This window comes from Cuculus canorus, chromosome 5 (assembly GCF_017976375.1).
Source record: "Cuculus canorus isolate bCucCan1 chromosome 5, bCucCan1.pri, whole genome shotgun sequence".
Classification (NCBI taxonomy): domain Eukaryota; kingdom Metazoa; phylum Chordata; class Aves; order Cuculiformes; family Cuculidae; genus Cuculus; species Cuculus canorus.
The window spans coordinates 37,757,690-37,770,772 of NC_071405.1; the positions used below are offsets into that span (position 1 = coordinate 37,757,690).

The 13,083-nt window shown below is 40.1% G+C and overlaps 1 protein-coding gene across 9 annotated transcripts in view; it reads left to right on the top strand.

The window, feature by feature from the left end:
* Nucleotides 1-13,083, top strand: part of LMO1 (LIM domain only 1) — a 343,783-nt gene that overhangs the window by 161,801 nt on the left and 168,899 nt on the right. For 8 of the 9 annotated variants that reach the window (XM_054067496.1, XM_054067501.1, XM_054067495.1 and 5 more), the window contains one exon: nucleotides 11,166-11,260. In XM_054067496.1, the coding sequence (XP_053923471.1) occupies nucleotides 11,166-11,260 (95 nt within the window). Of the gene's footprint in view, nucleotides 1-3,995; nucleotides 4,111-11,165; nucleotides 11,261-13,083 lie in introns of those variants that run through there. The other variant, XM_054067494.1, reaches the window with a different exon arrangement.

Consider the following 13,083-nt stretch of genomic DNA (forward strand, 5'->3'; position numbering starts at 1 on the left):
GCTATCACTTGGGATCTAGCCAGTAAGTGGACATGAGCTTCACACAAAAATTGTCAGAATGGATGAGGACAAATATCCATTCACCAACTGTTTTTTCTATCCCTGTCTCTGTGAGCGGCTGTTTCTGAAGTCTTTAAGCAGTCTGGATTCATTTTATTAGTTTCACCCATCATATTCACCTACCATTTGTCAAGTGAAGAATTTGTTATTAGTCCCTGGTTTTGTTTGTTCTTGATTCCTAGAAGCACAGTGCTTATCGGCTGTTAACAGTGAATTCTCTGTAGTGAAAAAACTGATAATACTTGATTGTGTCCTTAGAGTAGATATATACAATCCTTTTTAAAAAAATGAAAACCTCTCTCATGCTTCCTCAATGATATCCTGCTACAGTGAGCTCCAAAGGTTAATTATATATTTTGCTCAAAGCTACTTCTCTAACAGGGTCCTTGGGATGAAGGTTGGTGACCCTTTTAGGCCAGCACACTAAACCAAACATCAAATCAACCCACTGAGGGTGTTGTCCTGGGGGGGGGCTATTTGTCTCAGCTCCTTTTTGTCACAGCAGCCTTAGGAAACCATGAGTAACCAAGATTCTCTCAAGTAGGTGGCCAGATAGTCTTTACTGGCATCACGGAAAAAGAGAGTAACCTGGCAATGGTTTCCTTGTCATTTTCCCTAAATGTTAGTTTTTTTGTTTTGAGAAAAGGTTGTGCCAAGATCACCTTTCCCGTGCGGGGGATTCTTCTGGTATCATGTCTATGGCCTATGGGCCTATGCAGCCCAGCCCTGAGTGGGCTCAGGTGTCTGTTTCCTCTGTTGCCTTCTGAGATTTAGGGGTAGCCAGGAGGAAGACCTGAGTTCTCCGATGCCAGTTATGTCCATAAATGCATTCCCTCTTTGCTGCATTTTAGATTTTTCTAAATGCGAATGTAAGTAGAAATTATTTTGGAAACTCGGAACAGAATGCCATGAACAAGAGTTCCTTAAAGGGATAAAGAGCATATAATTTAATCTGTGTTTATAGCATTTAATCTTAAAACCCTGCGATCTTATGTACTTCATGTATCCATTTCCCTTAAGAAAAGCAGATAAGGCCATCCAGTGCCTCAGCAGCTCATGCCAGTTAAAATGAACCTGGAATGGAAAACATGGTTGTACGTAAAATACAAGTGGCCAGGATCCACTCTCATTAACTCAGGTGTGCCAGTGGTGCTGTGAGTATTTTAAGAAAGCTGGTTTTGAGCTCTGGTGATGTTACCTGAATGCTAGAACCGCTCAGACCTTTTTCACAGGTGTTGTATAAGGAAGTGTGATTTTTCAGCCCTTGCGCTGGTTCTGTGGTTATAGGAAAGAGAGGAAAAGGGCTCTAGATTAGCTTTCCTGAACACTGGCCAGTCACAACCAAGTCATGTGTCACTAACACAGTATAAAATATGACTCAGGAGAGTAACTGGTGTTTGTCACAGTGAAGAGACCAGTTTTGCATTTCTCCTTGAAATAGTCCTCTGAAGCATTTCTGTATGTGAAGGCTGATGAGGACAGGTTTCAGGCTCATGCATCTCCTGTTGAAGACCCCCCACACTGTCCACTCAGAAACAGAAAGTAAGGACAACTGGTGGTTCTGATTTACTACATAAGATTTATACTATGAGATGATCTCTTAAGTAACTGGGTCCCAGACTACTTGAGACACTACAGACTTCTATCAGTGCCTTGAAATGTATTTATAAGCAAATAGAGCCAGGAGTGTTTTATACTACTAGGCCAGTTCAGCAAATCACTTAAGCATTACTTAACACATGCTAAGTCCACTGCACTCAAGGCAAACTCTGGATATAATAATGTCTTTGTCCATAAAATGTTCACCTCCGGATAATGTAGCACCATTTTATTGCTAAGGGTGATCATGCATGTGTCCATCTCAACAACAAAAAAACTGGTAGTAGAGCCTCAGTGCTGCATCTATATTGTTTATATGATTGGTTTGCTAAGTGTATAAATCTTAAGTGATAGAATTTTGTAATATACAGTATAAAAATTGGCAATTGTTGTACATTTATTTTCAAAAGTGAGGGAGTGACCCATAACTCACATCCATCACAGTACATGAAAGCACAGCTCACTGTAGTACAGCAAGCAAGGGAATCATTCATACACAGGATGTTATTCACTTCAACCTTTCCCCTTTTCTGAACGCAGTCAGGATCTATATGTCTATTGCTGCATGCTCTGTGCACTGGCATAGATATATGACGGCATCACCAAAACTGGAAGGGGAAGAAATTAGATGGGAACAAAAAGGGGTGTGGGTAAATGTTGTCTGAGCTGATAGAAATTTAAGTGGTCAGGCTTGTCAAGGAGAAGGAAAACTGCAGGGTTGGAGAGTGACTGAGATTAGAACTGACTTTTGGAGAAATGGGAGCTTAGATAACACCTTTCAGTTCAAAAAACATGGGTGACGGCACAGGGTGAGCATGGGAGAACTGGAGATTAAACCAGTAAATAAAATGGAAATGTGCTTGATGTAGGGAGCAATGGAGTATTTTTCATCCTTTTAATTCTGCTCTGGTTCATCTGTCATTATTTGCAAATTTAATGCTGTACTTTTCAACATGATCTCCATCCTGTAGCAATTTCCATGAAAAAATCTGCTTCACTGATTGGATAGAGCATCTGAGGAGAAACATTCATTTGGAACCCTGTTGGTGCTTGGTTTCTAGCTGCTTTCACCAGGCTTGCAGACCCCCTGTGTACTCCACATTAAGTCTCTATTTTTTCCTCTGTACTATGTGAATTGTAAAATAACTGTAATTAGTTGTATACTGAACCACTGAGCTACCTAGAGAGATCATGACCAGGCACTTCTTTGCTGGCAGCTGTGCACAGCAAGATGGACCCTGTCCCAAATTTCTGACCAATCAGAAGAGGGAAAGGAGGAGGTATCGTTATTTCCCATGTGGAATGATTTCACAGATTTGCCGAGGGACATACAGGACTAATGTATTAGAGGGAAGAAATGAGTCTGGATCTCCCAAAACCCAATTTAGCAGCGTAACTGTAAGATACACTTCCTTCATACTTGCATCCAGTTGTAGCAGGGTTGCCACTCCATGGGTTATGCTTGGGTAGATAGTTTGGGAGATCTCTTGGGAGATGAAGAAGGCAGCCACAGGATAGGCATCTCTAATAGGAAAGAAAAAGTTTCTCGGTTGGCAAGTTGTGAGATGCTGGCTTGCTTTTAAGAGTGTAATCAGTCTGCAACTTCTGACAGGGTTTAGTGGTAGCTTTTACTCTCCGCTCAGGTCCTAGCCTGTAGCACATGCTACAGCTAATAATCCAGCACAGCTCAGACACGAGGGATCTCATGTGTGCCCTGGGATAATTAGCTGTAGCACATGCTACAGCTAATAATCCAGCACAGCTCAGACACGAGGGATCTCATGTGTGCCCTGGGATAGAAGGGGGCAGTGCCCAGGCGTTTCTGACCTTGATGCTGAGGCAAACTCAAGACTAACTTCCTCGGCAGTAAGCAAAACACTTGTCATCTGCACCATGCTCCCCTTTGTCATTGCACTGCTGGACTCACATCCTTGAACTCATAGCACAAAAAAACCCTCTGGTTTTTGAACTGATGGTTTGTTTGTTTTTTTTTCTCTTTGGTCGATGCTGGGATCAGTGATGTCAACTTGTTCTATTTGTTTTGACAGGAAAATGTTTTCAGAGTTCATTAGGATGGCATCAATTCTAACATTTGGCACACAAACATTTGATGACCTTCATGTGTGGGAAGAAATATGTAAGCAAAACTTCCATTAGTTTGAAAAAATGCTTGCACTCAGCACCATTCCGATTGCTGAACTGCAGCTTCAACCTGAAGTTTTGAACAATCCCTGCTCATGAACTGCCAGAGGCCCCCAGACGTGAGTGGCAACTGAAACTATTGAGAACCACTGCATACATAGTCTGGTCTGAGATTAAACCTGGATTCTGCGTTCCACTTACCTGTAAAGAAGGTGCTGCCAGCATCCGGTTTCCTCTTGAATGATGACCATGCAGCTTCTTGGCCCTGTTCAGCTGAGTTGGTAGAGTTGGTCCAGTGTAAACACCCAGGTAACTGCATCCTATGCCTCCAAGTGCAGAAAATTCTCAGTGTTTTCCTGGTAGCTCCCCTCACTGAGATTATTTCATTTGGCAGCTTTGGGATCATTTTAATCAGTTACAGGGTTCATTAAAAGAGCTGGCCTGACTGGTGTTGCTAGCAGCTGAACCACTAGACTCATCAACAGAGAAGGAATATCAGGCATTGGCTCTTCCCTCTTCAGTGCATCTGCCCTATGATAACAGAGTCGCTGTCTCTCAAAGTGGGATGGAAGATGAATGTCCATGGCTTCCCATGGCCTCTTAACAGTGAGAGGACAAATATTAGCAAGAACTTTTGCAATGAAGAAACGTCTTCAATTGTAGCTGGACTGAGCACACCAAATTACTCTCACAGTGACCGCTGCAGGAGTTGCTGACAGCCTCTGGTTACAGCTAGCCCATACGAACAGCAAGGACAAGTACCAATGAGGCTACAGATATGTGCCACCCTGTGTCTTTTGAGCCTTCCCACTCCCTTTGCCTTAGAGCTGTATAAGTACTGCCAAACCAGTCCGGTTCTCCTACTACCTGCCTTCAGGCCTTTCCTCTGACCTATCTTAGCTCTTATTTACTTTTTTAGGATTCACTATGTTTTTGTTTTTCTCTCATATTCTGTAATCAAGTGAAAGGTGTCCCTGTGGATAGAGGGGGTTTGTACTTAGCCTTTATTTGATGTTTGCTCTTTCCTGATGGTGCTGTCTGCTGTAAGAAAAGCTAAATGCTGCCCATATGTGGCTGTGCTTCCTTAAATTATGGAGGGTGAATGTTTATGGCTGCTCTTGCTGTTGCTCTTTCTCCATATTCTTCTAAATGATATGTTTTCACAAGAAATTATTGAGATAGGGAGTCAGGACTGGTTTTTGAGGTGTGCCACTTAGTGGTCTACACATAAAAATGGAATTCAGGAGGAGGAGGATGGCAAAGGTTTAATATCATTGCTTAAAAGAATGTCCTTCAAGTGAACGGAATTCAGCACCTTGTAAAAATATGACTTTAATTTTGCCTTTCAAATATGAACTAAGCAGGGCTGTCAGAACATACTGTGTTCTTCCTTGTCAAACCATTTCACTTAGTCTGTCAGCTGTAAACAGCTTAAGAGGCATGTCATTCCGACATTATTATAGCACTTTTAGATTTGTTTTTAGATTGGCTCTGTATCTGTTGCTGCAAAAGGTGTAGGTACAGAGATGACATGAGTTATTTATTGTGTTACTGCAAAATGCTACTTGCTGTTTCGTGGTAAGCACAGAGTAGGTCCATTTTAAATAATGGGCACTGCAGAGTAATAATCCTGTAGTACCATAGTAGTACCATTGCCATACTTTGTCAATCAGTTGTGTCAGTAGAGCAGTATACTTACTTTACTGTGGGTGTACACGGCCTTGCACTTTATGCGAAGTTTTCTTTCCCAGAAGATCAGGGAAGCAGAATTAAGATGTTTGGAGAAAGAACTCTGATCAACAGACCCTGTACTTTTGGTTTCTCAAAAAGTTGCTTTACATATTCAAATAAACAGTGTTTAAGCTGTTGATGACAGCTTAACTACTTCATCCCAGAACGTTTTGACAAGTGATTTCCAAGGTTTTGGTTTCCCAGGATTTTGACAACCCCCCGAAAACATGAACTGATTTTATATGTCACATGTTTAATTTATTTGAGATGCATGTATTATGTTGCAAAAGCAATAAGGAGGGAGTTAAAGGACAGGGTGATACACGCTATATTTATGATCATCAGCTTCTTCACCATGTCGTTACAAGAGAGAAAATGTTCAGATGTATGGAGTATGCAAAGCAGTCAAACTTCTGTTGCCAACCTGTCTGGATTGCATTTCCTACAAATTGTTGGTGCAATTTCTCTATGACTGCACTGAAATCCACAGAACCAAAACGATTCTCATTGCAGGGAGCTTTAGCTGCCTCCCTGTACTTTGTTTCTGCTGTGTGTGTGTTCTTTCCACGTTGCTGGCTGTGTGGCTGTGGGGATGGCACAAGAGGGGTTTGATGTCACCTGGATTCTGAGCAAAGGGAAAGGAGAAAGGTAGATGTTTTCTCACTAGAGATGGATGAATTTCTGTCTGCGTATATTTCTTAGGATTCATTAGACATTACACAAATATGTAAACTTATCTTCACTTTAATCCCAAACTAAAATGTAGGTTAAATATTTTAAGGAAAAAATGGTTTACCTCTGTTTTGGGACTTTTCCTATGTGTTCTCTACTTTTGAATTGCTTGTTTTTCTCTGCCTGCACTAAAGCAGAAAAAAAAGATGGGGCACACCCTGTATCTTCCTGGGCCCTTCAGCAAGAAGTGGGGAAAAGTACTGAGAGCGAATTGATTTTTGTAAAGATCCTGGGTTACATTAGATGTTGAGAAATGTGAATAATTTCGCTCAAAAAAAAGTTCCATATTTCAACATCAAAACCATTTGGATATTACCCAGTGTCTGTCGGTACTTCTGTCATGAGTGTTTGATATGCTGGCATATTAGGATAATTGAGAAGTCCTCATTTATCATAATCAAAACTCTGGTTATCGCTATCCTTTTTCTATACCAGAATGCCACTTATTTTACTGTGTAATAGAATTATGTCCATCAGTACTAAGCAGCACATGCCCTTATGTTTTAAAGTAGGAGGAGCTATTTTATTTTAACTGATCATTGACATATGACATAAAACATATCAGTATCAATTATTGATTTATAATAATGAAGTATATACACAAAGGAAAATCCATGCTTTCTCAGTGAAACTTGAATCTTCAGCTCTCTGGAAGCTGGCTTTTTTTTTTTTCCCCTAAACAAGCACTATTTGAAGTATTTTTCACAAAAAAAAAAACCTCTTACAGGTTTCATCTAATTGTGAATTTGTGCTTTTCAAGTAAATTCCCATAAATTGCAAAACCTAGTTTCATTTAAATAATAAATCGTTTCATTAATCAAAGTGCTAATGATGGAAATCATAGGTGATTTTTTAGACATCCTAGGGCCAAGGTCCTGAGGCTGTTTAGAAGAGATATCCAGATATTTGAAGATGAAACTTGAATGAATAACCTTCCCCAGAGACCTTGTGAGCACGGGACAGGTGTGATTTTCTTACTTTAGCGTTAGTTTCTGCATTTCTTCTGATATCTGAGAAGCAGAATCTGTCTGATAATTTGGAGGTTTTAGCAGATACATAGTATCTGACTAAATTGAATCTGAATTAGTTGTCTTGAGTGGCTACAGCCTTATCAGCAGTCTGCTACTTTCCAGAGGTGGAAGGAGAAATGTGGACTTAACAAGAGGAGGCAGCGCAGCAGTAAGAGGGATACCAAGGGCTGATGGAGAGGGCAAAGGCAAAGGAATCAGCCAGTGACCTCAATGCATTCTTTAACAAGTCATCTATCAGCAGTTAATATTTTCATTAACAGAGAGAAGCAGGGAGTTGGTGAGGAGTACAAAGAGTGCATAGCACAGCACATTGGCCAGGTGAGAGGCTGTCACGGTGTCTGTTAGTGTGCATACTGCCAACACTGGGGTCCGGTAGGTGTTACATTAATCATGATGTGAGACTGCCTGAGTAAGCTCTCCCCAAAAGTCCCCAACACTGTAGCATGGCCCATCCAGTGGAGGAGTCAGCCCTGCTATGCCTGTCAGGAATACAGGTGACCACGGTAGCTTGCTTGCAAACAAGAACAGGCACATTTAATTTTGATTTTCCACTGATGGAGAGGGGAAAGTGGGAGGAGACATGACAGCTCTTGATAGTGAGAGGGTAGGTAGACCTGCCTCTGTCAGAAAAAAATAGCCACATTTGCAAGAATGAGTGGTTACAAAACCAAAAAATAAGCATTTTCAATATATTACAAACAAAATTATCTGCCAAAAGGGCAAGATAATTAACTTAATGTGATTATTGACCAAGATAAATTTATCTTATTTTATAAACTGGGTAACAATTTGAATCTTATGCAAAACCTAGAAATAAATCTAAAAAATATGATAATGTAATAAAATAAAAATTATTAGCAGTTGAAGTGCTGTACTAGAGATGGTAAAACCTTTTAAGTTCCAAGGGAAAATAGGCTACTAAAACTAGAGTAAGTTTCTCAACTTTAATCACTCAATAAATAGCTACGATGTTTGGAAGGATTGATAGTGTCATTATACCAACATCCCTTTTTATAAACAGCCTGGTGCTGATTTGATTCTAATTTCTGCCAGAGGAACAGTATCAAAGTAGTCTTGCTCCAGCAGTGTAACCTGCAGGAGGAACAGAAGGGGGACTAACTGCTTGAAATGAAGAAAGTGCAGTTTTTTCAAAGGCATGTATTCTAATTCCAGGACTGATGGAGGAGTTTGAGTAAATTCAGTATCGGGAGAAACTACAGGGAAAATGCTTAAGGAAGAGGAAGGACAGAGTAGTCAAAACAGGCTCCTCTGAGTGCTCTAAATTACAGAAAAGCAGTGAGAAAAGTTGAGAAGTTTGAGCATGAGTGTGTGTTTGCTTTCTTACCAGAAAGGATACTCCTGCTGGGCTGGTGTGGCCCCATCATTAAATTGCAGCTCCAGCCTCTCCGGCTCTCTGCTTTGCTCTACCAGGGACACCGTGGCCTCATTTGCAGCCCTCGTTTCATAAATGGCTTTCCAATATCAATGTCTTAATTTTTTGCAAGTCCTGTATCAGAAAATAAAGGCCAAATTTTAAATACATTCTTAATTATTAATTAAAGCTTCTTTGTATGCTTGTGGGCATATTGTCCACCTTTCAGCGCCCATGAATTCACCTAAAAAAGAAGGCTACTTTTGCAAATTTGAACTTTAGCAGTGCTGTGTTTCAGTTGTTGCTCTGCAAATCCTGTATTTGACCCTTCTTCGGCTGCAGAGCTATTGAGAAGTTATCAGTATTGTACTGGTGACTGCTACAACATTTGAAGGCAATAAATTTATGTTTATCTAGGAAAAAAATCTCTAGAACACATGCTTCTAGGCTGTGTCTTCTCCCCAAAACTACTAAGAAATTGTCTTATTTTGTGAATGGAAGCAAGAAAAGCAGGGTCCCATAAGGAGAGAAGAAGAGGGACACACTTGATAGTTCTGTCATGTTAGCAGTAAACCCAAGAATAAACAGAAATGCAAAGGGAAGAGGTACTTATCTTTTTACACAAATCATGTGATAAGCTTCTCCCATAAAGATTGTGGGCTAAGTGAAATATGTAAAGTAGCTTGTTGAAGAAAAAATTGGTTCATGTGGGACTGAATGGCTCAAAAGATTAGTGATGGGATAATAGCTTTTCTCCATTTAAGTGGCAGACCAGTTCAAATCAATTCTAGGTCTCTCGAGACTGAAAGGTGTTGCTATCCTTTGACTGCTTCATAGTTATTTGAAATGATTTTTTGTTCACAATCCTATCCTTAGTTGCCAGAAAATTATCCCCAGCCCCATCAGCACTGAATTACTGTGAACTAACTGTTGTCTCCTCCCCTAAAGACACACAACCTTCAAGGATGTGTGCATGAATGGCAATTGTTTTACTTAGTGCTGTATCGCTGATCAGAAATATTTTGTTTTCCATGGAATGGACAGATTGCACAAAAGAAGAGAGATCCTGGAATAAGATGCAATGTAAAATTGTTCTTTAAGAATTATATATTATGATTTGCTCCTCTAATGTGGATTTCTTGGAAGAACAGTGCTGTTTTTTCAACACCTTCATCTACCCCTCACTTATGCCCAGAACTGCACCTCTCCTACAGTGCATGAGCATTCCTGCCTGCCTGCAGGCTATGTTAGGACTTTCCTCTACATAAGTGTAAATCATGAAGTAGGGCCACAACTTAGGAAACAGCTATTGCTCATAAATAACAACAGAAACATTCAAATTGGTGGCTTGCCCTCCAGGTTTATTTCAGAGAGCATATGTAATGTGTGAAGTTGGACCAGTGAAGTGATGCCAGGGACATGCCAGCTTACAGCGGCTCAGAATCTTGCCTATCAATTTTATTCTGAAAGGATATAACAAGTAAAATAACAGACACTGATTATTCTGCCAAATGTAAAGTTTATGTAAACAGTAAGAAGAAGCAATGCTTACCAGGCCGAGGAGGGTTTGGGTCTTTTAGTGTCTGTAACAGTAAGTTCAGAGTTAGTGAACCACAGCAGAGTTCATGTTATCTAGTATACCAAAGAAAAAAAAAAAAACAGACTTGCGGTTATTAGAGAAAAATCCCAGCAGTTCTATGTGTACAACTGCACAGAAGAAAATTTAATAGGATATTATAACAGCATAGAGGTGTAAGAGAATTGCAATCACCTGACTATAGTCACATTTTCTGTAGAACTGATCCAAGATGGATTCTGTTGCAGTCACCTTGCAAGAGAAATTTTATTTTTGCTTTAGCCTAGACAGCTCCAGGTTTAAGAACACTCATTGAGGGGGAGAAGGCTAAAGGGTTTAGGTAAATAAGATGCAAGAGAGTGACCTATGGGAATTTTCATTATTATATGGGTCCTTGATGAGTGAAATGAGAGGAATTCTCTCCATCATGAAAGGCTGAAATGTCGAGGGAGCAATCACAATTTAAGCTATTAAGAATACGTAGGAAGTTGAACAGTGTGGCTCAAAAGAATGAAAAAATATGGAATAAACTGCAGTGTAAATTCACAATGATTTCTAAACACAACTTTTAAGAAATTCACATATGACTTTTTACAACACAATAGGAATTTATATATGCATGTATATATATGTGAGAAAATGTATAAGCAGACAAAATGGGTCTCTTTCTATTAAGCAGCTACCAATATTTGTAATGACCAGGCCTGAATGAGAAGTTCTGTTCTGAATTGTGTGGCTTTAAGTAAAACAACGTGCCAGGAATTTTTCTTTTTTTAAAAGACACACCAATAAAATGCCTCACAGGCAGTTTTCTTCGTGATGATTTTCCTGTTTTGCTGTGACATTTTTAACTTGAATTTAGTGTTCATGAAAGGTGCTATTTGACAGCATTGTGTAACTGAAAGCTCCCTTTTATTGACAGATCATGGACACTCAAGGCTGTGGAAATTTCTCTGTGTCAGCCTGGTGAGGGACACCCCCACAGCCTGAAGAAACCAACTTCCATGAGGAAAAATGGTAAGCCCACATCAGTGAGTCCAGTTTTATGTTAAACGTCAGTGTGTGATTATTTTAGAGAGCTTACATCCAAAGAATGTGGAGAGAGGCATGAAAAGTTGCCCAACAGACAGGACTGCGTGGGTTATTTTTCTGTTCCCCAGCAGTGGTTGCAGCTTTCTGGAGTGTTAATGCTTTGTCCACTGGTAGCAGAAGAGAAACTTGACAGATTACCAAGTATGTTTTGGTGGAGCTGATCCTGCAGGATGTAGCTACCCCTCACTGCGGTACTTCAGAAGTAAAGGTTTGTTCTTTGCTCAGTGCCCATCCCTGACACTAGTCTAAATAGGCCTCAATGGTAATAATTTTGCGAAGCTCGTGTAGTTTCAGACTTTTACCCTTGCCAGCTTATTATAGTCCAGGAAGATGAGATGTGACTATGCTGAGATACAACCCCTAGTGATGGCACTTCATAATACTGTATAACTGGAGGATTGCTATTGTAGGCAGAGAAAAAGGCAATAAAGCAGCATTGATATCCTGCCTGCCCTCTTATAGGAGTTATTGAATCAAACCTACCAGAACTGCCAGACAAACAATTTGCAGCTGCAGTCTGAAGCCTGACAATGACACAGAATCAAAAAGAAATAGTTGGCTTGTGAACTCCTCTGTGACCCACCACAGCAGGCTCCCTAGGATTGTTCTCCTCTTTCTGGTCCTTCCCCTGTACAATTCCTTCTCTTTACCGCCCTTTTCCTTTCTTCCCCATTTTCTCTCCAATGTCTTGCCATTTTCAGCTCCTCACACCTTTTGTCCTTCCTTTTCTTGCTTCACTATTTCCTTCTGTTGCCTCCAATATACCTCTTGCCTCTTGTTTGATTTCCTTTTGCTAGTTCTAGTGCCCTCCTCTATTTCTCATTGTTTGTTTCCTTGATTTTTTTCCTTATTTTTGATTAATTTAATTCCCCTCAACCATTTCCCATACTCTCTCCTATTCTCCCTTCCCTGCTGTACCTTTTTTCTATTTGAGTTTCCTCTCCATTTTATCGCTCATTATTTCTCCTTTTTCTGGCAGTTTTTCTACCTTCATTTATTCTTGAGACATTTTTAGCCAGTAGCTGAGTTTTATGTTGCTCTTACTTCTCAAATGTGAGGATTTCAACCTTTCCTGTGCACTAGGATTTCCAAAGTGCCAATCCAGCTCAACTAAGGGGAACTGATGTGGTTTGCCTCTAATGCCTACAAAGAGAGATACTACAAAAGCCAGAATAACAGTAGCACTTGCAAATACTCTGTGGCTCATGAGCCAGGCCTACACTTATAGTTAGGTTCAAAGCTTGTCAAATTAATAGGATCTGGATCAGACATTCAAGTACCATCTTCTGCCCACTAGGGTCTTATCACACCTCTATCCCTCATTTCAATAGAAATCTCAGCACTCTCAGTTTCTTACAGTATACAGTTCTGCTTTGGCTCGGGATGTTCAAATTTTTTTTTCTAGGGGTGTGTGTGTTTTTTCTTAATAAGTATAATTCTGAAGCACATATAGTGTGCTGTTCAATGGAAAGGGGCCATACTGTGAAATGTGTTCAGGTTCACATGTATACAAACATACATATATATACACACACATACATATATATGTATATTCCTAGTTTTTGCATGTTCGGAACAATTTTCTATTATTTGGGGAAACATTTTCCATTCCATTTCTTCTCTTGCAAACAGTCTAACAGTCTATAACCATTACTTTAGATGTACAGTCTTCTAAATGGCTGGCAGGAAGATATAGTACACAAATACTTTTATCCTTTTTTTGTTTTCCCCGCTTGTCATAAGTGGCA